This window comes from Lissotriton helveticus, chromosome 7 (genome assembly GCF_964261635.1).
Source record: "Lissotriton helveticus chromosome 7, aLisHel1.1, whole genome shotgun sequence".
In the NCBI taxonomy this organism is placed as follows: Eukaryota; Metazoa; Chordata; class Amphibia; order Caudata; family Salamandridae; genus Lissotriton; species Lissotriton helveticus.
Genome location: NC_136068.1, coordinates 771,762,452 through 771,788,047, shown reverse-complemented (window position 1 = coordinate 771,788,047; position 25,596 = coordinate 771,762,452). Strand labels below are relative to the sequence as shown.

The 25,596-nt window shown below is 43.2% G+C and overlaps 1 protein-coding gene across 1 annotated transcript in view; it reads left to right on the top strand.

Moving 5' to 3' along the window:
* The first annotated feature begins 1,241 nt into the window (after nt 1-1,241).
* FSTL4 (follistatin like 4) overlaps nt 1,242-25,596 on the top strand; it is a 1,347,217-nt gene continuing 1,322,862 nt past the window's right edge. The window contains exons 1-2 of the mRNA XM_078653328.1: nt 1,242-1,275; nt 1,758-2,006. Coding sequence (XP_078509454.1) covers nt 1,242-1,275; nt 1,758-2,006 — 283 coding nt within the window. The remainder of the gene's footprint in view (nt 1,276-1,757; nt 2,007-25,596) is intronic.

The window sequence follows — 25,596 nt, the reverse complement described above, 5'->3', positions numbered from 1 at the left end:
AAAATAACAGACCAATGATTCTTACACAATGACTTTGGCAAAGCACCCCAGTGCGGAATGTTGAAGTAAACCAGATGATGCTTATGGCAATACCAAATAATGTAGCAAGTGCTTAAGAGACCTAGAAAGAAACACGTGTAACTGCCTTAGAAAATGAATTTCTTTCTGTATGAGCACAAGTAAAGTGTTTACCAACACTCTAATCCTAACTTTAAGAGTGGGCTTGTACACATAGCCCAAGGCAAATATATATAGGATCTGCGCGTTTAGACAATATAAACTACAGGCTTGGGGTCCAGACTGATTCTAGGTACCCCCAAAGGATGTGTTGGTATGTAGACCAGCTAGCTCACAGTGCCGCTATAAGCCCCCAACCTTACCAAGGAGCAAATAGTTTCTGGCAACTACTGAACATGACAACCCTGACCACTCAGGAATCATGGAACAGTACCATACTTTTCGCGTAGTCACTCGTGCTCACACTTTCTTAGAGAGATATACAGAATAAAGGGTGGGGATGTTTCCAATAAGTATTTATTGAACCACCGTCATTCTGTGCTGCAACAACCATTAGACAGAAACAGATATAGTCATTTATAAGCATCAACAGAGTAAATAAAAGGTAGAATTGCAACATGGTGCTAAAACAATGAATATATGCAGGCATATGGATACAGGGCAGTACTCATGAGTACTCCCAAGATGCAAACCCTAACTAGATGTACCTAAGTGTACCTAGCATGTATGTAGGTGTAAAGCCAAGAATTCCCCTAGGAAAGTGCCAACCCCATTACCTGCTGGGAGAGAACAAAGGAACCAGCCTTGGTCTTGACTTGGACCCCTCACAAGGGATGTCAGACCCCTGCAGGCTGGAGTGTCTGCGGGCAGAGACTTCAGCGGCTCGTGTCATTGTGTCAGCATGGAAGCTTTTTCTCCTCTGGTTTGCTCAGCGAAGATGTGGAACATATATACCTGAAAGGTACCCTCAGGGGTTCTACCTAGATGTGTCATGGTACTGTGGGGTGTGAGGGTTATTTTAACTGGTTACACTGCAGTAGGCCTAAAGTCATGTTTTCCTTACCACACTAATAGATGACACAGTAAGTGAAGCAATCAGCATGTGGCATTTAACTTTCCATGCCAATGGTGCAGTTTCCAGCCATGGTCTGTAGCCTTAGAGGAGAGTGAAATACAACAGCCAGGGATTAGCCAATTTGTACATGTTTTAGGTGTCAGAGCACATGCACATGGTGCTGAACAGCAGTGGCCCAGAGGGTAGAGTCTAAAATCCAGCAATGCAACAAAATTCAGCAAAGAAGTGTGGGTGATCTTGCAAAAGGGAGATTATGTCACAAATTGCACTGTTTTTAGCATGAAATGAAATGCGTTTGGGTCAAAAATGTACTTGAAAACGCATTTTTGTGCTAATATATGGGGCATTTTGCGTAAATATAGTAAAGAAATTACGTGAATTTCACAGACTCCTATTATTAACTACAATTATGTGATACTTTTATAAACAACATTTTGAATATAATATTGATCTCTAGCTGTATTCCTATAACGGTATTCTGGTACCACTCCCCCATAACAGATTTCCCAAATATACATACAGTATACCACAGTTTACATTGGCCCTTTGTGTCAAAATCACACAGCAATGTAAAGTTTGTGTCATATTTTCATTTGCTTTGTTTAATAAATGTGTATCAGTTTACTAAAGCACATTACTGAGGACTCTTATTTTTTTCTTCCAGTGCATCATGGACAGGATGGCCTGCACCCCTCTTGTGAAAAGGTGTACTGTGGTCGTGGGAAGCAGTGTATTGTTGATGAGCAGACTGGCCAGCCCGAGTGCATATGTGTGCAGGACTGTAAGCCAAGCTACATTCCTGTGTGTGGATCTGATGGCAAGTTTTACGAGAATCACTGTGAGCTGCACCGGAGCTCCTGCTTACAGAAAAAGAAAATATACATTGTGCACAGCAAGGACTGCTTCTTCAAAGGTAGGTCCAGAGGCACACATATGTGTCACCCTTAAATCTTCAAGATCTGCACATAATTTCAGGAAGTTTGTGATGGTCATGTTAACATTTTATTAGAAGGTGTGTGCATTAGTTATCAACTAAAATCATACATTTAATTAGAATTAACTTTTTTTCAACAGCATCTAAATGAAAGCTACGCTTAAAAATGTCTCTCTTACTTTTATTAATGCGTGGTGCATGTCCTTTTCGATTTAACCATTTGGCTGTGTAATTAAATCTGAAGAATATCTGCAGTCATTATTTTCTGTACACATTAAACAGAATGTAATACAAACATCAATTATGTTTATAAAGCACTAAAAACAAAACAGACTACAAACATCAACACACATTATCATTAATTGAAAATGGTTTAAAGAAAACACTGGCTTACTTCAAACAGTATTCTTTACGCACAAGTCCGACGACTAGTTTTTCTTGTCACTCTTTTAAAGATTACCGATGAGAGTCTTCAGGGAGTGGCTGAATGTTGTAATTTGCAGGCCAGGTCATGCACTTTTTTGCGGTAGTAGTCATATCTAAGGGAAGCATATAAAATAGTGGTAGTTCATGTTGTGAAAGTTATTTCAATCAGCTACCAGAGAGAGTGACAAGTTGCTCTGCACATTTGCAGGGCCAATGAAGAGAGTAGGAAACTTGCGTCACTGTTGTATCAATTGTGGAGAACGTAATGGAGATGCTTCTGAGATAAAATGTTGACATAAGTTCAATTAACTAGCTGTGTGTTCATTAATGTGGTTTGCCAATTAAAGGCTAAGTCAGACAAAGCAGATTGGGTGTTTCAACTCAACAGACCAGTAGCTGAAGACAAAATGATCAATGCATTGGAAATTGTGAGCAGCTATTATGTTAAGAGAGTTGCATGTCAAAGGCATGCTTCCAATTTAGGAGAGATATTCTCGATTTTGTTGGCACAAAAAAATGACTTAATTTCAGCTCTATATTTTCCCCTGATTTGTTTTTCGATCTCCCTCTCATCTACCTCCCCAAGTGTTGGTATACATAGTCATAGGATGCAGATGCTGCTAAAGGTGAAACAAGAACGCATGTGGGAATTTCATATAGATGAGTAATCAATTTACTATTCTGTGTCTGGTTGTGTCCTTGTATAAGAAGTTGAAAGAGGACATTTCAATTTGCATGTTAAAACTGTGGTCCACAATAGTTGCATTCCAAAACTGAGTGGTGACTTCTGAACACTGGATGATTTTCATGACAGTGGCAGGTACATTGCAGCCTAGCAATGATTAACATCATGTTTTAGGTTCAAAATATTTTATTACATTTTTGATAAAGAGGCGAAGAAACTATAAAGAAAGGAGCACCAAAAGGTACAAGTGAATTCACATCTTCATAACAACACATTTATCTACATATTTATACATCTGCTTAATATCAGTTAGGAGACAATTAAGTAGCAATAAAACACCATTGGAATACTGTAATAAAAAGAACGAAAGGAAAAGGAAACAAAAAGGAAAGAATATTGATCGAAATTATCATTGCCATAATAAATCTTAGTTAGAGCTACTCAACTCTAACCAATATATCTTATGCATGCAACATTTAATCAACAGGAATAAGACTAATTATAGCTGTAAAGCTATATAATCATCAATTTGTTTCCAGAGTAAATGATAATTAGAAGCATTATGCGTAACACCTGTAAGAGAAAAATTGGCTCCTCTTTCAGTAAAAATTATCCATGGCCACCATGTTGGAATTGACAGTATTGAAGCATTTTTTCAATTGACAGTACTGGATTTCAAAGATACAGAAATTAAAAAATCCAGAAGTTTGCCATTAGGATCAGACACTTTTTTTTAAGTGAGACTGATTTACAAATTAATATAGCATAGGGAAATTATCTGTGATATTCAATATAATGGTCACAATATTCCAAACCTTTTTCCAAAACTGACCAACTACAGGACATTCATAATGCATATGTCTCAATGATCTAATATGCAGAAAACAATTCCAACTATTAGACAAATTGAAAGGTTTTGCCTTAAATAACCTTAAAGGAGTCCACGGGTAATTGAATAGTATAAATGAATTAGTTTGATATAGGGAAATGGCCAGCAATGCAGAGATACTATTCATCCACATTTTCCTCCAAGTATCTCAGGAAAATAATAAAGCTAGCCCTTTATTCGAAAAAGAAGTTAGAAAACAGATATTATCCCCTGCACAACTATTTTTTTTTTTTAAAGAGTGACACAGAGAGAGGGGAGGAAGCAATAGTTTGAATATACAATCCAAATCAAAGAAGTCATTGGAAGGAAAATTATTTGGAAAGGAGTCACAGATTTAATGACATAAAAGCCCATATATATAGCTATCTGAAGACTTTAACTTAAATAGTTGTTGCAGTTCATTAAAGGTTAAAAATGTATTGTTATGATCAATATCTTTTAAATGGAAAATACCAGATTTAATCCAAGAGTTCAAAATCTTTTGATTGCGAGGTAGTTTAAGCGTAGAATTGTAGCATAATGAGGAATGCAGTGTAAGTGATATAGGAGATTAGAAAATTGTGTCAACATTTTGCAATATTAATTTTGTAGACTTCAATATTACTGATCTCTGGAGCAAAACAGTTGAATTCATCATAGTGAGCGATGCAGGCAGAGGAAATGATGCTATCCAATTTTGTTTAATACGGAGCCATGCCGGTAGATTACTAAGTGCCGTAAACTGAAACCATAACAAATGTATCCATATTTTTATAGAACTTAAGAGGAAGCTGTGTGGGTATCATAGAAAGAAAACTAAAAGACTTGGAGCAATAGCCATTTTAACAACATCAATTTGTTCTCACCAAGTTAAAGGTATTGCAGATCATTTTTTACATTTATCTTTATTATAATCAAAAACGCAATCACAATTTAAGGAAATCAATTGTTTTATGGTATGTGAAAATAATATAGCAAGTTCTTTGATTTTGTCTTTGGCCCGGATAATTTTTTTGTTTGGAAGTATATCAGGTAAACAATGAACATTTAAAGGAAACAAATCAGTTTCATTAGTATTTAGAGTCTATCCTGAAAACTGAGAATACGTGTTAATTAAATTTAATAATGGAGGAATGGAAGATGCCGGATTACCAATATATAGAAGTACATCATCAGCTTAAGCTAACATTTTAATTGGAACCTTATTCATGATGAGGCCTTCAACTGCCATAGAATTTCTGATGACAATTAGTAAAGGTTTAATAGCAAGAAGAAAAAGCAAACATGATCACAGGCACCCTTGTCTAGTACCCCTGAAAAATAAAAATGTATTAGATATCTGACCATTCATAAAAAGCTGGTCAGTGGGGTCAGAATATAGAGCCAAAATTATATAATTAAATGAGGTGCCCGAATTAAATTCATACATGGTACGGAAAAGATATTGCAAATGTACTTCGTCAAAAGCCTTTTTCCACATCTAATGTCAGGACACCATCTGGTTGAGGAAATCATGATTCAACTTCAATCTCATGAAATAATAGTCTTACATTATTCACTGAATGTCTGTTTTTCATAAAACCAAATTGGTCAACACGTAAAATGGTAGGAAGCACAGAAGCCAACCTAGTTGCAAGGATCTTTGCATAAAGTTTACAATCTTGATTAATCAAAGAAATATGGCGATCATTTGAAACAATAGAGAGATCTTTATCAGGTTTTGGAATTCGAAAATCAAAGATTCAATAAAAGTTCCTTAAGTTGCTCCTGTTATGCCAAAATAAGTAAATGGGTTGAATAAATGAGAATATAGGTAAGGAGAAAATTCTTTATATAATTCAGCCATGATACCATATGGACCTGGAGATTTGTTATTTTATGTTAAATTAGCTTTTAATGTGCACAAATCAACCTCAAAGGGGTATCTCAGTGCAGCAGAGACCAACAAGCAATAGTTCCGTTTTGAGAAGTTTTTGGAAAATAAGGTGATCAGGGCACTTTTATAAGTGAGTAGGATTTTTGTTCCAGTTACAATGTGCCAGATAGGAGAAGGTTCTGCCCCCAGAAGGAGTTTTCCTGATCAGTGATACAGTAAGAAATGACTTGTCCATCAATCTCAAAGGCCTGGCTGGCAAGTAAGGGATGAGTTTCTCCACTAGGTATCGGAGTCCCTTGTTGTTTAGCACTTTATGCACTATGCAGCATAATGTAATTCTGCTATGCACGGGAAGCCAAAGGAGTGAGCGCAATAGGGGAGTAGAGGCAGATCTGGCTGGCAATTGTTGGATTAGATGGGCTACTGTATTTTGAACTACTTGGAGTTTATCCAATGGAGACTCGTTGCTAGAAGAGCATTACAATAGTCCAGGCAACTGATCACCAAGGCCTGGACTAAGGTCTTGTGCACTGAAAATGGAAGTAAAGGGAAGACTCTGTGCAACAGACTCATTACATATAAGTAGCTGCCAGGGATAGCCACTACCTGATCTTTCAAGCAAGAGTCCTTTCCAAGCAAACACCAAGGTTTTTTTACAGGGGATTTAGGAGTAGGTGCAACTCCCAATTTCGATGGCCACCAGTCTGGGGACTAAAGTTGTTGAGCTATACCAAAGAGCATGATCTCTGTTTTGCTGGTATTTAGCTGGAAAAAAGTTTCAGCCTTCTAAGCCGAGATGGCTTTCATCCCATTAGCAAAATGATCTCTCATTGTGGAAAAGTCTCTATCAAAGGAGATCAGACGGTCAGTATCATCGATGTATGAAAGAGGTGTAAATCCATAGGCTCTGATAGTTTGTGCAAGGAAGACTAAATAAATGTTAAATAATGTAGGGCTGAAATAAGAGCCCTGAGGCACCCCTTTGTAGATCTCCTTAGTGCACAATCTACACGAATACAGTGATGTTCTTGTTTTGCTGAGACAGGAAACTCATGAACCATTGTAGAGCTGTGCCATGGATGCCTGTCTCCTACAGTCTCTGTATCAGTCTGGGGTGAGACACCATATCAAAGGCTGCTGATAAGTCAAGCAACTCTAGCATTGACTGCTGATTTTTGTCCAGAGAGCATCGAATATAGTCTGTGACTACTATAAGCGCAGTTTCAGTGCTATGCATAGGCCTAAACCGATGCACAGCATGAGTCTATGATCCTGTTGGACTCAAGATACTCCACAAGTTGTCTATTAATGTGACCTTCCAATAATTTACTCAGCAAGGGAAGATGCAAAATGGGGCAATAATTCGATGTGTCTGATGCTGGAAGGTTTGTCTTCTTACGAATAGGAATGACCTGAGTGGCTTTCCAGTCTACCTAAATCTTACCCAAGCTTATCAAAAGATTTAGTAGTGAGCAGATGGCTGGAGCATGCTGATGAGACAGAGTAGCTGCTATCTTGGCTGAAATGGTATCTGTTGGTGACCCTGATTTCGCAGCCTTCAAGGCTTTGTAAACAGAATCAGGCCTGAGAGGAACCAACTTCTCTAAGGTGGAAGTGCTGGAGGCCTTTACAAGGGAGTGTTTGGAATCTGAACTTACAAGGCTAAGCAAGTTAGGCAAATGATTGTAAATATGATTTACTTTGTCTTCTATGTGGTCTACAATGGCATTGCACAAAGCTTGTGAAGGTAAGGTATCTGTTGAGCTAGCCTATCAGTTGAAGAAAGAATTAGGGATTTTATACAACTTCTCGGAGGAGTTTCCAGCTTGTGCAAGTTGCAGTGAGATATACATTTTGCTTGCTTTCCTAATGATGCCATGGTACTTTCCTAATTTTTTTTTATAAACTTCTACATCACCCGAGTTGTGGGCTTGTCGCCATAGTCTCTCCAGTTTTTTGCACTGATTTTGTTCCCAGCGTAATTCGGGAGTATACCAAGGGGCAGGTGGTCCATGTCTAGACGAAAGATGTTTTTTCATCGGGATAGATTGTTAATTGCTATTTTAAAGTCGGGTGATACTTGTACATCTACAGCCTCCTCTATGTTTGGAGTAGTACATTTTTTGGTGAAAGCGTCTGGTGTGACTTTTCACCATTGTCTCCTGCAATTAGGCTTAGGTTTATTTTTGGGATGTTCAGGTACATAAACAGATGCGATCCGAAAACCAATTAGTGTATCATCAGTCCACAGGAGGGTGCGAGGGAACTCGCAGGATATCAGAGAGGAATTAGTAAAAATCAAATTCAAACTGTGGCCTGCATTATGTGTGGGATCTGTGAAAATGTGTTTAAGACCTAACATGGACAGGTCAGCGTGAAGTTGCACCACCTCTGAATTTAAGGGGTCTTCTATATGCACATTGAAGTCTCCAAATGAAATAAAGTTTTTTGATGCCAGCGCATGAATAGCAATAAGTTGCATGAGTTTATGACAAAAAGTTCCTGTGGGACCCGGAGGCAATATACATGGACTCCTTTTCAGTTGATCTGAGGGGGGGAAAGTCTATCTTGAAGACATATACCTCATCCTAATCCTCAGAGAAGATTTCAATGAATGAGATTTTTAAAGAGTCTTCAAAAATAATTGCTAAACCTCCACCCATTCTGCCCTACCTATCCAATCTGAAGATACCGTAATTATTTGGGAGAGCAATCGCAATGGAGGGTTTTAGCCAGGTCTCTGTAAGAAATCCGGTGTGGTAGAGGTAATCATGTCCCAGATTTCAAATTTGTGTTAAGGCTGTACAATGTGATGCTGTGCAGCAGCTAAAACCAGCTGTGGGAATGAACAGGCCACAGCTGAGCCCTTTCCTGTGAGTGACTCCGCCTTCCTGACTTAGAAACTTGGCAGACCCTGGAAGAAAGCACCGCTAGAGAGTTCAATTGCAAATACTCCTCCAAAACGTCATTCAAATGCTTAGGAAAGCACCAATCCGGATAGCGCTGTTGTTGGCAAGCCTCCTGAAGCAAAAAAGACAGTAAGACCAGCCTAAATTTTCTTAAGTTGCACCGTCAATAAAGGGTTGACGTTGCAGTGATTAACGTGAAGCGGGCATCTTGATTCGCACGCTCGCATGACTCCCTAACATCATGTTTTAATCATACAGAAACATAGTCGTAGCCAGCCGCGGACGGCAGTTTGAGTACCTGCAGGGCGGTGAGGTGGGGAAGGGGAGGGGCAAAGTGGGGGGTAGTAATGTATGGATTACGGAGCTTCCCAGGTAAGTAAACATTTAAATAAATAAAACTAATTTCCTTGAGTGAACTGCATTCCCAAATGCGATGCAGTGCGCACAACGAAATTCGTTTTATTTATTTAAATGTTTACTTACCTGTAAAACTCCGTAATCCATACATTACTACACGCCACCCTGCCCCTCCCCACGTCACCGCCCTGCAGGTACTCCCACTGCCGGCCGTGGCAGGTCGTGGCTCAACTTAGTTAAAGGGTGGTTGTTTCTGGTGATCTAAATATTGGTGACCATTCTGAAAAATCCAATAAAATGTTTTATGAAGGTGAAAATTTGTAAACAAGACTATGACCAGCATGAGGTTGGAGGGGCCTCTATCAGATTGTGATATTCTGTTCTTCCTGCAGCGTCTTATGCAGGATGAAGACTAGCCAGATGCAGTGATTGAACAGGGGGCTTGCATCATGTACATTTTGAGACCAATGCCCTGATTTAGAATATTGTATTTTAACTCTGTCCTTCAGGGTGACAGGGGAAATTTTATCCACATCCTGAGGGATAGAGGGCTGCCATATTTAGAGAGATAACCGCCAGCCCATTATTGATCTATCTGTGTTCACAGTAGCCACTTCCACAGCTGGCAGTTCCTGTGAAGGTACAGAAAGGTTGTGCACAGCTGACATTTTTTAGGCAGCTGCGCACCAAACATTATTGTTTTTCACAATTAAAGTCTCACAGCAGGAATTGGTTTTATGAAAAACAAAATATAATGGCCAATTCTCTGGATGTTTTCACCCAGGGCTTGGAGGGCAATATTTTTTTTCTTTTTATAACTGGTGATGACAGAGAGAAAAGAAGGATATCAGAGTGTCTGCCCTAAATAGGACAGGCCATCTGATGCCATTCCTCAAACGGCCCCAACTCCTTAAAGCTGTTGCAGTGAATTTACTGACATTAGAGCCAGTAAAAACACTGCAGTCAGAAAAACTTGGTCCTGTCGACTCATAATTGAGTGGGCAGACCGCCAATCCCTAAATCACTCCCCAGGTTCTCTAGGGAGGGGATGCTGAATATTAACTTTTATCAACAGACTACACAACGCAGGGCAATGTACTTTTGATTGAAAACCACCACTAAATCTATGGGTGTGTATATGAGCTGGCTACAGGAATTACCTAGGGAAAAGTATTTATAAACGTAAATAAAAGGCCCTGATCCCAGCAAAAACATGGGTACTAAAATAGTACATGATTTTTTAAAGGCTTGCGACGGAAGATATATAGCACTATCAAAGCTGGATGTGGGATCTGTGTGCGAAGAGGAATGAGAAATTCAGACTGACTCATGCGATATTGCAGTATTTACGGAGCATCTGATTCTGTCCACAAAAACTGAGATTCCTTAATGCTTTTCCCAAGCCCAGAAATTAACTTTGGATGGCATGACATTGCACATTTCAGCTGACAGAGAATAAGTAATATTTTGTCCTATGCTATATAAATGTATTGGAATATTTTAGCAAACTAACGTAGTCATTGAATGTTTGATGAAAGGTTGCGTACCGTTAAAACGTAATATGTTCCACATCTGCCCAGCAGACTTCTTTACTTACACAGGTACCTATTTATCTAGATAGTTATCAGACAAGTGACTTTTGGAAAGAAAGTGTAATGTGTGGGCACAACACTGTTCGCCCTTTTGTATCACAACACTGTATTCGGCCAGACAAATAAACAGCAGGTGAAACATCATTCATGTTCCACGTACTTTAAAAAATCGGAAAATGTTGACAGAGAGTTGTTTAATTTCACAAAGAATAAGTGCCAGGGCCCAACTTTTTAATCAGAAGTCCAGTGATGGCTGGCATCTGGAAAGGGGGCGGGCAGGCACCCGTGCAAAATTTTATTGAAAAAAACTTACCTTAAGACAAACATGACGTCCTCCGCACTGGATGTCTTCATCCTTCAACAGCAGCCTAGCCACCAGGAAAGTCCCTTGGCCAATCCTGGCGCTGCTCTCATGCAGAATGAGAGCAGCACCCTGATTGGAGAGAGCACTCTGGGGGCCTGCACTTGCCCCAAACCAGCTGTCTTAAAACAGCTGGGTTAGAGATGTTTAAAGTGTGCATGTGTGGCTGCCTGTTGCAAGATGGCTGGCCAAAAAGACATGAAACAGCCCTCCCTGATGATGTCACTCAGCAGGCCCAGACCCATCCTGATGCTGTGTTCACGAGGGGGGTAATGTAGGTGGGGTGACATTCCTCTGCTCCAATGGAGGAGCCACTCTTGCAGAAGATAATGGTTGGCACTACTGAATGATGCTGCATTCATCCACCACCATGCAAACTCTACACCTTTATCTCACTCTTCCATGTTCCTGCTTGCTCCCTTTACCGCTGGATTTCTGTCTTTCTCTTCCTCCTTCTTTCATCTCTGTGTGTTTTCCTCTTTTTGCTCTCTGTCAAAGTTTGAGGATAAAAAGAAAGCGCTGGTTCCAAACAATTAGTGGTGGTTGGCCCAACCTGCAACTATAGTCCAAATTAAGTAGTGGTGTGAGCCCACCTGCCAAACATGCTTTTTAATGGGGTTTTTTAATCCAATCCCTATCCACATGTAAGCATCAAAGGTCCTGAATTGTATCAGGTAACATTTTGTTTAGCAGAATGGCATGCAGAGGTCTGTAAGGCTATGTCTAGTGTAGAAGAACAAAGAGATGAGGCAAAACTGCAGGCCTCAGTCTGCAGTGGGGGTTGCCCCACTGTGTCCATGTTTCCGGAAGTCAGACGAATTTTCATTTGAATTGATAACAAACGCAATAATTCTGCAGTGTGTATTGACTGCATTCTTAGTGACAGAGCACCCTCCGGCCATTGCTGCTGGACTGAGTCCTCCTTCCCAGCGCTGGCATGGAACCCCAAGGCCGCTAATAGGTTAAAGTGAGATCTGATGTATGTACCTCACACTGCTGCTTACATAAACGCATGCCCTGTGTCATAGTCAATGAGTCACACTGTTGATTCTTTTTTACACCTGTGAATTGCTATTGATCACAGAGTTTAGAGTGAAATCCACTGAGTGGCCTGTTTATTACAGACTGTATTCTGCTGCCACCGGCTATCTTTCGGGACTCAGAAGAGCAGCCGCAGCCGGTAGTGGGAGTACCGGCCGGGCGGTGACGTGGGGAGGGGGAGGGGCAGGGTGGGGGGTAGTAATGTATGGATTACGGGTTTTAAAAGGTAAGTAAACATAAAATAAATAAAACAAATTTCGTTGCACACACTGCATCGCATTTGGTGATGCAGTGTGTGCAACGAAATTCGTTTTATTTATTTTTTTGTTTACTTACCTTTTAAAATCCGTAATCCATACATTACTACCCCCACCCTGCCCCTCCCCCTCCCCACGTCACCGCCCGGCCGGTACTCCCACTACCGGCTGCGGCTGCAGAAGAGAGGCAAGTATTAAATGAAGAAATTAACAGAATGCCATGTTTTCGCTTGTTTAAAAAAAAACATGTATTTTGCTTTCAATGCATGACATGGGTTGGTGAAAACAAGCATGCCCTGATGCATTTTTTGGTTTTGTTAGCTTTGTGGTGAAATTGTTGTGCTGAAAACATTCCTGAGTGCATATTTAATAGGGTTGCCCTCATACAACTTTTAATTGTCCAGTTACACAAGCTTCCTCTTGAGGCTAGTTGCAGTACATGTCTTTTTGAACAATAAATTACAAACAAATAGCTGAGGTTTAAAAAAAATAAGCCATATATGATATTAGTTAAATCAAATTTAAACAAACGGAAGACACAGATGCCATTTGACATGATGACTGATTTCAAAGAGCAACTAGACTCAACTGGAGGCAAATAGACATCACCAGATGTCCAAAAATGTATTTCCCAAAGAAAAAAACAAAGATTAAAGGGATGTTATTGTTAGCTGAAAATAACAGTTAAAATATAGCGTTTTAAAATAACAAAACTACTGACAATCACCAGTTATAGTTTTTTGAATTTTAACTAGTGCCCTAGCCATGCACAGTGTTGTTATGAATGATGTCATTAGGAATATTATAAAAGCAGTCACGGAACCCCAAAAACATATGCTCGTGAGGGTTCCCTCTGGGACCCCCAACTACAAGGCCCTACCCCCTTATTTCTTAGTTTATTCTATTTTTTAGGATTCAGGGACTAGGGGCCAGATGTAGGTAGCCCTTTACCGGTCGGAATCGGCCGAAAATACCGATTTTCGGCCGTTTCCGACCGGTAAAGGGCTATGGAGATGTAGGGGCACAAAAAACGGACATATTCGGTAATTTTACCGAATCGGTAATTCTACCGAACCGTTAAAATTACAGAATCGGTAAATTTACTGATTCTGTAAAGTTTACCGATTCGGTAAAATTACCATTCGGTAAAATTACCGAATATGTATTTCCAGATGTAGGTAGCACTTCTAACAGTGCTACAGGGCCTTAAGAATTCGGTATTTACCAAGCAATACAATTGCATGGTAAATTATGAATTCTTGTGTACATGCACATCTGTGCATGTACACCTGTGCCATGTGGCACACAGACATGCCCTAAGGGCATGTCTGTGTGCCACATGGCGCAAAAGCCAGTTACAGGGGTGCAACAGGGTGTCAAAGTGACACCCTGTCCCCCTTAGCAATTCGGTATTTTTACCGATTCGGTAAATACCGAATCGGTATTTGCTATTGAATCCTATGGGCTTCAAGGCCAATAGGATTCAGTAGCAAATACCGATTCGGTATTTACCAAATCGGTAAATACCGAATCTTACCGATTCGGTAAAAAATACCGAATTTTTACCTACATCTCATTTACAGATTCATAAATACCGAATCGGTAAAATTCGGTATTTATGAATCGGTAAATGAGATTTGCCTACATCTGGCCCTAAGTCCCCAAGTCTGTAGATGGTGTTTGCAGCTTTTACTTCAGACTGCAGCCAGTAAATCGCAATGCATACTTAAGCTCCTGGATCTGCAGCGGATTTGCATCACTATATATTGAACCTTACATTTTTAAAACCTACTGATGCTTTTACACCCAAAAAAAAATCTCAATGGAATGGTGCACTGGGAAAACAATCTCCTTCCAATAATCATTCAGATGATCATTATAAATAATACTTTGTTTTTCTTCTTTCGTTATATATATGCGTCTTCACAATTAATCAAAAATATACAAAAATCATGCAGCCAACGCGTTTTGTTCAAATTGACAATTTTTGAACTTATCAGGGCTCATATATATCGTATTTAGAGAATATTCATTTACCTTTTAACAGTATTTGCCATATTTCGTTCATGGTAATGGCTCCACTTAGCTGCTCTAGGGTAGTCAGTCACTTTCATGAGAGAACAAAGGCGCAGGACGATGTTCCTCAAACGCACATTTTCTTCCAGTAAACTCTATTCCATGGAATTGTTCTTTTTAAAGTTTATTCTCACTTATTGGGGATATTTACTGCGACGATGTGTTCAGCCTTATAATTATTTCATACATTTCGCTCTACTCAGTCCTAGAAAAGAAGGTGTAAAGTTACTTTCAAATATGCTTACAGATTGGCCTGCAGGTAACAGCATCACATTGTAAGTGAGTGAACTCAGAGCATCGAACGTGTTGCGTTAGGAGAGAAGAGAACTACTGTCTTACCTCACCTCAAGGCCACGATAAGGTTCGGCCGGATTACCTGCGAAGCGTGTGGTAATTGGAGTTACACGTTGTGTGATGAGCACCCCAAATCCACATATATTTCGGCAACTAAACCTGCCAAAATGTACTGGCAGAAATGTGTGATAAATATCAGGACATGCAGATTTTAGTGCGATTATCGTAATTGGGGCTATTTATCATACCAGGTGTCAGAATATATTGCTTTTCAGGGCCGATCATCATTGGGGGCTCAGTGTGAGGATGAAAGCAGCAGTGGGCGTGCCTGCTGGGAAAAAGTGAATAATTTACAAATGTTTACTGAAACACATTATCAGATGCCAATATAAAAAAAGTTGCTATCTTACCCATCAAAAGACTAGATATGCTTGTTGTTGTTGTACGAAGGCTTTCTACCGAATGACGAAGGAACAAGAATGAGACATAGGATTGAAGGAATCTTATTTTGGCAAAGTATTCATTTAAAAGCAAACTAAGAAGAAAAGTGGAAGTTACAAGGTTGCACTTTGTATTTAACAAACATGGATCCATGAATAAGTGTTTGTGTGGTGACACATTATTTCTTTAACTGTTACATGAAGACGCATTTTGCAGCCACATATTCTGCGAGGGAAACTGTCTGAGCCCTTCAACGCCTCTGTTTTTTCAGCTCTGTTCTCACATTTCAGTGCATGTGTTGTGAAAACGATGCTTCCAGAAATGGGATCAGTCATAACAGCGTGTCGCTGGAATTATACTGTACGATATCAGAGGATAAAGATGGAAATTATGTTTCTGTAGCATTTACCACCAATTTGTAGAAACTAATGAGAGATTGTACAATAAGATATTTGAGTAAGTAAGTACGTGCCGGCATCGGTATTCCTCCTTCATGGATTGCCCTGGGTAAGACCTTTCGCTGCAGGGTGCCCAGAAGTCTGAAAAGACCCCGCTCGTGCCCTGGGTGCTGCACGTGTCCCTGTTGAAAACTGGCTACAGGCGCAGCACAGAAAATGCCACTGCGCATCTGGACGCGGAGGACGAGCGGTCCTGTAATTTGGCCCTGGGACACTTTTCTAACATTTCATGCCTGATAACTGACATTTCACAATGCGCTCCCCTTAACATTTCATTAGATACTGGGTGACATAATCACCATCTGTAGTTGACATGTGTGTTGTTGCCACTTTTCTGTGATCGGGTGCACACCTTCAGGGCAGAATGCGCTTACATTATAATATTATCGGTGCTGTTTTGGAAGGGGCGTGCTGTGCGTCTGATTGACGTCGTCGACCACTGTGCGACCTTTACACAAAGGAAGCAGTGACATTCGCTGTCATTTCACAAAACTCCAGCACAGGACGTGGCATTCATCCTTTCTGACAGGCAACATTCACTGCCAGTGTATTATCAAAATTAAACGTTAGTGATGTACACCATATTGATATATGCAAATTTCACAAGGGAGAATGCCTCTTTGGGTTGATGGAAAAGAGCCATAGTTATCCAATCAAGCAGCATTTAGGTGAGTCTCACCTTCAAAGCAAAACAGATAAGGCACTGAATCAACATGATACAGCCAATAACGTGAACAGCCATCAATACATCAAAAGTGAGGGTTGTGTAGTTGGGGTAGATGATCGTAGGCTGAGGCTCCAACACTACTTCTCTTTGCCACATCAAGATGCCACCCTATGTGGCGGCTATTGGCTGCCATTTGCAGGTTGTCTGCCGCAATTAGATGGTACAGGCTGCCAGCACGATGAGGATACGATTGGGGTTCTCCCAAGGACTAGCCCACGGCAGGCGACGGGCGGTAGATGGCTGCACGCAGCCATAAGGGACCCCTCTGGACTTTGACTGGAAGCAATCCACTGCTGTTTCACTGCATAGAGTGCCTTGAGGTAATTGCAGTGCCCCCCCTAACCTGATATTTTGAGCAGCAAGTTATGCAGATGAGCATAACGTTCTCTTTCTGCACTACCGATGACCAGTGATGCCCAGGCTACTGAGGAGACTGATTTCCTCTCACTGTGGCCTCCAGGTTTCTCACCAGTGGGTAACTGCACACGCTCTACTTGCTATCTTTGCAGGGTTTGGTTGTGCAACCTGGTAGAGGGTCGCTGGGTAGAGTCACAGCAGAAGCATTTTTTTGGGAGGTTGTCATTACGCTGCAATATAGTGGATAAACAGGGGAGAGAAGCAAAATCCTAAACTGGGGCTACGGGTGTAAAAATGCGAAGCCATTCTAAGGTCTCCAGCACCGCAACCACAACCCTCTTTGATGCATCTGCTCTGGCCCAATGGATCAAAAAACGAGTGGGGCAAACTACAACACGAGCGAACCATACTGCCTCAGCCTGTAAAAACGACACCCTCCCTAGCAAATTTGAAGAGCACAAAGAAGGTGCAACCATCAGTGAGGACCAGCATTACCAGTAGGGGGCATCTGAGTCAGTATCTATAAGCTGCATTCAGAGTGCTAATAGTCCTGAAATTGGGTCAGTTCCACCTAGTCAGACCTTAGCGGAAAACTCAATAATGAAACTCAGGTGAGTAGGTTTTCAATACAATTCATTGAGCGAGTGTGGAGAACCAAGCTCACTGGCTATGGGCCTTATGGCCTTTGGAGTGAGATATCTATATATATATATATATATATATATATATATATATATATATATATATATATATGACAGCTCAGGTGTAAAACACCAACCACACTCACGGGGTTTGCAGATAAGGCTTTATTTCACGGCAGGTCGCCAAATGGCTGGAAAACCAGGAACAAGATTCTTAATGATTATCCTGCTTCGTCAAGTGTCCTGACGCGTTTCGAAGGCGGTTGCCTTCTTCTTCAGAGGAAGACAAATTGATTGTGCAGGGTAGTAGCAGGAAGTACCCTTCTTTATGTTCATAGCACGTCCCTGGATGGGCGCCGTGCATTGTGGTACTTGTGGTCCTGCAAAGGTTATCTACTCACATATGGTGTGCAAGTTCTGGGTTATCCTTAGTCGTGCGGACGGCCCTTCTGGAGACCCCTCGCCAGCCAGGCAGCGTGATGATAATAGAACAAGGGAGAGGTATATGTTCGTCTCCCCACAAGCTGGATGCTCGACGTTTCTGGATTCGTACCTTCTCGCTGTGTGGCGGTGCTCGGCGAAATGCAGTGCTGCTGCGACGCTCTATCCCATCAAGGCGCCGTTCACTCTTCAGGCGGGTGCAGCTAGGAAGGTGATGGAGCCTTCCAATATATGACAGCTCAGGTGTAAAACACCAACCACACTCACGGGGTTTGCAGATAAGGCTTTATTTCACGGCAGATCGCCAAATGGCTGGAAAACCAGGAACAAGATTCTTAATGATTATCCTGCTTCGTCAAGTGTCCTGACGCGTTTCGAAGGCGGTTGCCTTCTTCTTCAGAGGAAGACGAATTGATTGTGCAGGGTAGTAGCAGGAAGTACCCTTCTTTATGTTCATAGCACGTCCCTGGATGGGCGCCGTGCATTGTGGTACTTGTGGTCCTGCAAAGGTTATCTACTCACATATGGTGTGCAAGTTCTGGGTTATCCTTAGTCGTGCGGACGGCCCTTCTGGAGACCCCTCGCCAGCCAGGCAGCGTGATGATAATAGAACAAGGGAGAGGTATATGTTCGTCTCCCCACAAGCTGGATGCTCGCCGTTTCTGGATTCGTACCTTCTCGCTGTGTGGCGGTGCTCGGCGAAATGCAGTGCTGCTGCGACGCTCAATCCCATCAAGGCGCCGTTCACTCTTCAGGCGGGTGCAGCTAGGAAGGTGATGGAGCCTTCCAATATATGACAGCTCAGGTGTAAAACACCAACCACACTCACGGGGTTTGCAGATAAGGCTTTATTTCACGGCAGGTCACCAAATGGCTGGAAAACCAGGAACAAGATTCTTAATGATTATCCTGCTTCGTCAAGTGTCCTGACACGTTTCGAAGGCGGTTGCCTTCTTCTTCAGAGGAAGACGAATTGATTGTGCAGGGTAGTAGCAGGAAGTACCCTTCTTTATGTTCATAGCACGTCCCTGGATGGGCGCCGTGCATTGTGGTACTTGTGGTCCTGCAAAGGTTATCTACTCACATATGGTGTGCAAGTTCTGGGTTATCCTTAGTCGTGCGGACGGCCCTTCTGGAGACCCCTCGCCAGCCAGGCAGCGTGATGATAATAGAACAAGGTAGAGGTATATGTTCGTCTCCCCACAAGCTGGATGCTCGCCGTTTCTGGATTCGTACCTTCTCGCTGTGTGGCGGTGCTCGGCGAAATGCAGTGCTGCTGCGACGCTCTATCCCATCAAGGCGCCGTTCACTCTTCAGGCGGGTGCAGCTAGGAAGGTGATGGAGCCTTCCAATATATGACAGCTCAGGTGTAAAACACCAACCACACTCACGGGGTTTGCAGATAAGGCTTTATTTCACGGCAGGTCGCCAAATGGCTGGAAAACCAGGAACAAGATTCTTAATGATTATCCTGCTTCGTCAAGTGTCCTGACGCGTTTCGAAGGCGGTTGCCTTCTTCTTCAGAGGAAGACGAATTGATTGTGCAGGGTAGTAGCAGGAAGTACCCTTCTTTATGTTCATAGCACGTCCCTGGATGGGCGCCGTGCATTGTGGTACTTGTGGTCCTGCAAAGGTTATCTACTGACATATGGTGTGCAAGTTCTGGGTTATCCTTAGTCGTGCGGACGGCCCTTCTGGAGACCCCTCGCCAGCCAGGCAGCGTGATGATAATAGAACAAGGGAGAGGTATATGTTCGTCTCCCCACAAGCTGGATGCTCGCCGTTTCTGGATTCGTACCTTCTCGCTGAGTGGCGGTGCTCGGCGAAATGCAGTGCTGCTGCGACGCTCTATCCCATCAAGGCGCCGTTCACTCTTCAGGCGGGTGCAGCTAGGAAGGTGATGGAGCCTTCCAATATATGACAGCTCAGGTGTAAAACACCAACCACACTCACGGGGTTTGCAGATAAGGCATTATTACACATATATACACATATATGAGAATACAATCATATGAAATAATATATCTGTATAATCTATTTTGTGTAGAGGAAAACACAACTTTAAACACAGGCTTTTGGTGGAATGATGGCATAGCCGACGGTGAGGAGATGATGAGTTTACACTATTGGATTCTAATTTTGGTATTTGCTATTTCTTTATAGATACACAGATGGTGTGTGTGTCTACCAAAAGGGAAAGTAGAGCCACATTTAAGTACCCGACCAAATAGTGACAAGATTAGGAGGGTACGTATCCTGAACCTTTTGTAGGGATCCGTATCCTGAAGAATGCTATCGACCCTTATGGGTGGCGTATGACAGCAGAAACATATTGAAATGGCAAATAGGGTAATGGGATCGTAACTTTCCCACATACACTCAATTTGAATCTCCTTTTTAATCCTGTCTATTGGGATCCATAATAAAGTTGGCGGTTACCCACTTAGACAGTCTTAACATTTTCTCTGCATGAGGGATCCCTATTCTAAGATTTCTTTCTTTTCCATATCGTTTTTTCTTAGCGCTCCTCTCTGAATGTTGGTCTGCACCAGGGAGTCGTAGTGGCCCTTTGATGAAGCATGCCACTCATTGAGGGGGTGAGGTCAGTATTTACAGCCCATTTGGACTCCCTAAGGGGTTTATGATTCTTCACTTCTTGTCTATCTGTTAAACTTAGGGGATTCTGGTGTTTCCCTCTCCTTTTAAAGACAAGTCCTTCTCGTGTAGTGAGTAGCATAGTTGATGGGAGAACGAGGGAAGGTTCAATCTCTCCTCCCTTCGTTTTCTGTGGATCTAGGATTTTAATGTGCTGCAGAACCCAAAAGTGGACTCCTTGGTTAAATAAAAAAACCTGAAAAAAACAAAAATCTCTGAAAGTCATTTGGAACTTTCAGGAAATACTTGGATTAGTAGACCCTTGGAGAAGGCCTGTCCCACAAAAATTATGTACACTTGCTTTTCAGGGAGATTTCGTAGCTCTTCTCGCATAGATTTCTTTTGTTTATCTCCAATGCTTTGAATTTTAAAACACAAAGCACCATACCTAGTGGGTTTTCAGATCACGCAGATAGTGGTGGGTAAATCCCCATTCCATCCTAGATGCTGGGTTTTTAAGAAAATCTGCAAGAGGAAGGGTGGGTGCAAATTTTCAAAGAGAAGATAAGGGAATTTTCGACGATTAAAATTAAGACCGCTCTACCAGGTATTGTATGGCTAGTCCTGAAGTCATTTATTAGAGGGAGAGTAATAAGCAAGGATGCAGACAATAGCTTAAAAGGTAAAAAAAAAAAAGCAAATTTTAGAGCAAAAGGTACAGCATAGCTATGAGAGATTTTTGAAGAATTCATCCAGGTCTAATAAAAAAGTGTTAGTACTGCTAGACAGGCAATCAGCAACGCATATTGTGTAAAGTACGCCACTCTAAGTCTGTCCCATTTTCAAAAGGTATATGAGGAAAGCAACTTTACTGGAAAATTCCTAGCTTGGCAGGCACGCAAACAAGCAGCCAATAACAGGATAAATGCCATGAAATGCCCAGCCTCGGGAATTAGCTCCTTGTGTGCTTATGACGGAACTACGGTGGCATGTGCTCATGACGGCGTGGTTCCATCATGCTGCTGCTGCTCTGCCCACACGGCACTAATTCCCCGCCTACACGGGCGAATTAATGAGCGGGCGGGGTCATGACGGAACCACACCGTCATGAGCACACGCCGCCCATGACGTATGACGGTGTGGTTCCATCATGAGCACCGCAGCGCCACGCTCACCCCCTAGCCACCCCGTGCCGCGGCGAAATTCACGGCACAGGAAAGCGGATAGGAGCAAGGAACCAGAGAAGGTTGGAGAAATCATGTTAGAACATTATAAACAGATATATACACATACTCAGTGTGCGACATAGTCTCTCTGAGCAGGTTTTTAGTAGGCCTGGGTGGAGCTCGCTGAGTGCTGCTACCAGGAACTCTGCAAACTGCAAAAAAAACTCTGCCATGCTATGCGGAGCTCTGTGAGCAGTGGAGTGTGTTAGATAAATGCAGTTTGCAGTGATTTTCAGTGCCAGGTGCTTGTCTGCACTGTGCAATCATCGCAAAAGACACCATGCACAGAGCAAGCAGGCGCAGCTTCCTTTCTGCTTCTTGAGTGGATTTTTTACTCGAGCAGCAGCTTTCTCAACGCAAATGGACGGTTTCTCAACGCAAGCGGTCCCGAGCATACTTGACCACTCGTAAAGAGAAATCTGAGCTCCTGTGTTGAAAGATCTCGCTGGGAGGTTGATTTTCCATGCTCGCGCTCGCTAATTGGATGTTGATGATCGTGAATGAAGAAAATTTTTGCGGCAGATGGACTTTCCTCGCTCGTGCTTACCAATTTGACGTTCCCGAAGCAGCGTTTTTCTTAACTCTGTGAGCTCTGCGTAATGGGGAGTGTTGAAAACTCTGCAAACTCCACGAGCAGAGCTGAGTGCACTGGCCAGACTAAGGGGCACATTAGGATTGCGGTTAATCCGCATCCTCCGGGCCGGCGGAAGCCACCGCCGACCCGGAGGATGCGAATTAACTGCTGCGGACTGAAAAAAGACCCCCGCCAGATTAGGATGGCTGGGGGATCTTTTTTCCGCCCGCCGCTTTCCCGCCGCGGTCGCCTTCTGTCCGCCGCGGAAAAGCTCTAACATGGGGGTCGCTTAGGATCGCGGACGGACTTGAGTCCGTCTGCGACCCCAGAGGGGGAGGGAAGGTCCGCATGGGCTGCGGCGTTCCCTTCGTGCAGATTAGGATGTGACCGCCAGGGTGGCGGTCACATCCTTTAACTTTAACATTGCGGCGGGTGCAGCTTCAAGTTGCACCCGCCGCAATGTTAAAAATGCATGCATCGCATTTACGTGCACAAAGCGACAGGCACCGCGCGGTGCCTGTTGCTTTGTGCACGCAAATGCAGGTGCACCCCCCACTCCCCCTTCACCAAGGGGGCCCGCAACGGGCCTCTGAAGTGAATGTCCGTATGCTTTTCCACGGCGGAAAAGCCGTCGTGGAAAAGCATATGATTTCCTCCATCCTAATATGGCTGGCGGTGTCTGATAGACACCGCCAGCCATGTTAGAGCTTTTCCGCCGCGGTCGGAAGGCGACCGCGGCGGAAAAGTTGCAGACGGATTTCAAGACCCACCGCCATCCTAATATGGCGGTGGGTCTTTTGAGGCTCCGCAGCGGTTTTCCCGCATCCTCCGGGCCCGCGGTGGCTTCCGCCGGCCTGGAGGATGCGGGAAAACCGCTATCATAATCGGCCCCTAAGGGGTAGATTAGGATCACGGTTTTCCCACATCCTCCGGGCCGGCGGAAGCCACCGCCGGCCCGGAGGATGCGGGAAAACCGCTGCTGAGCCTCAAAAGACCCACCGCCATATTAGGATGGCGGTGGAGCTTAAAATCTGTCCGCAGCTTTTCCGCCGCGGTCGCCTTCCGACCGCGGCGGAAAAGCTTTAACATGGCTGCCGGTGTCTATCAGACACCGCCAGCCATATTAGGATGGTGTAAAATGTATGCTTTTCCGCGGCAGCTTTTCCGCCGTAGAAAAGCATAGGGACCTTCACTTCGGGGGCCCGTTGTGGGCCCCCTGGGTGAAGGGGAGGTGGGGGGTGCACACGGGGGGGTACCCCCCTGCATTTGCGTGCACAAAGCAGCAGGCACCGTGCGGTGCCTGCCGCTTTGTGCACGCAAATGCGATGCATGGATTTTTAACTTTGCGGCGGGTGCAGCTTGAAGCTGCACCCGCCGCAATGTTAAAGATAGAGAATGTGACCGCCACCCTGGCGGTCACGTCCTAATCTGATCGGAGGGAACGCCGCAGCCCATGCGGACGTTCCCTCTTCCTCTGGGGTCGCGATCCTAATCTACCCCATGGCTGGCGGTGTCTATCAGACACCGCCAGCCATATTAGGATGTCAGCGGTGCTATGCCTTTACACGGCGGAATTTCCGCCTTGTAAAGGCATACGGACTTTTCTTTGGGGGCCCGTTGCGGGCCCCCAGGGGTGAAGAGGGGGTGGGGGGTGCACATGGGGGGTACCTATGGTACCCCCCAGCCTTTGCGTGCATGAAGCGGCAGGCATCACGGGGTACCTGCCGCTTCGTGCACGCAAAGGAAAACATGTTTTTTTAACATTGCGGCGTGTGCTGCTTCAAGCAGCACCCGCCGCAATGTTAATAATACAGGATGTGACCGCCAGGGTGGCGGTCACATCCTAATTAGCACGGACGGACCGCCGCTGCCCCTGCGGACGGTCCCTCCTCCTCTGGGGTGGCGGACGCCATCCTAATGAGCCCCTTAGTTTTTAGAAGACTGGAAAATTCCAACATTAGCTACAGAAGAGGGGCTTAATATGTCTCAATCCTTCTCTAAAGAGGAACTGAAGGAGGTTATTAAGAATCTCCTGAATTGCAATGTCTGTGATCCGGATGGATTCCTGGGGGAATTTTAAAAACATTTTTCAGATGTTTTAGCTGAATATCTTTTACTGCTCGCTAATACAGTGCTACAAGTTGGGCCTACTCTGCCTTCTTTTTTTAAAGAGAATGTAGGAAGCTCTCCCATTGACCATTCTAGGGAGAGGCTCCCTTATTAAAACGTTTGTCCTTCCATTGTTCAAGTTTTTTGTTTTCAGCTATTCCATGTGTTTTAACTGCCCCTTTTAAAAAAAAAGTAGAGTCCAGGTTCTCCTTATTTATTTGGCCAAATAATGGCCACGGTAGTGCTAAGTACATTACACGAATGGCAGGGGGATGGAAGGTTGGCACTTCCCAACCTTAAGGAGTATTATTTTGCCTATTTTGCACAATGCATGTCTAGGTTTAATTCAAAGCTTCACATGGGTCTTTTTATGGATAACTTTATTTAGCTCATCTTTAAAGAGTGTCATGTTCTGGATATGCTAAAGTCTGTAAAGTCACCTAAAAGAGTTTGCTATAAGAGCTTAAAGTGCTTCTTAGGGAAACATGTGTATCTCTCTAGGAGATATCCCACTCCCCATATTAATGCAACGCCGCCCCTGGCTGTATTAAACAATGAACTTGGGGTGAAGCTTGCACCCAAAATTGTCCAAAAGTGGGAAAAAGCGGGATGTAGGAAAATCTCAAATTTTCTTTTGGGGGATAGATGTATTAGCATATACAAGACGACTTCTGCTTCTGGGTTCTTTTAGGACGTTCAATACCATTTTCTCTTACTTAGACCTAGGTCAGATTCTTAGCAGAAGAGAGATGGTTTCTGCACAACTTTAAGATGGGATGTTGGAAAAGCCAGGGGTATGGAACAGAGTGTTTACTTCTATTAAAGGTTTTAACTTCGCTAAAAACAAAAACACAAAAAGAATTGACACATATGAAGGCCTGGAATTGACAAACAAGAGGTGGGAGGAAGTCAATACAATGAATTTTAGTATGTTTAGAGGGGCCATTTGGTGTTGAATGCTATTTTTTCTCCAAATTGCTCGTACATAGAGCACTGTCCTTTTTAATACAAATTAACTCTAGTCTCCTAGGCCACTGTATTTGATGCATAAACCGATTGGCTGCTAACTGGGTGCATGTAATCTGTCACTGTTCATCCATTCAGGTATTCTAGGATAACATTTTCCAGTATCTTGCTCCGACCACTTGGCTGAGAGTTCTGGGGTATGACCCAGCACTGGGCCTATCTGATAAATGGCTCAAGCTATTATGTATAGCACCAGCTGTAGCTCGGTCCCTCTTGTTCCCAAAATGCCGAA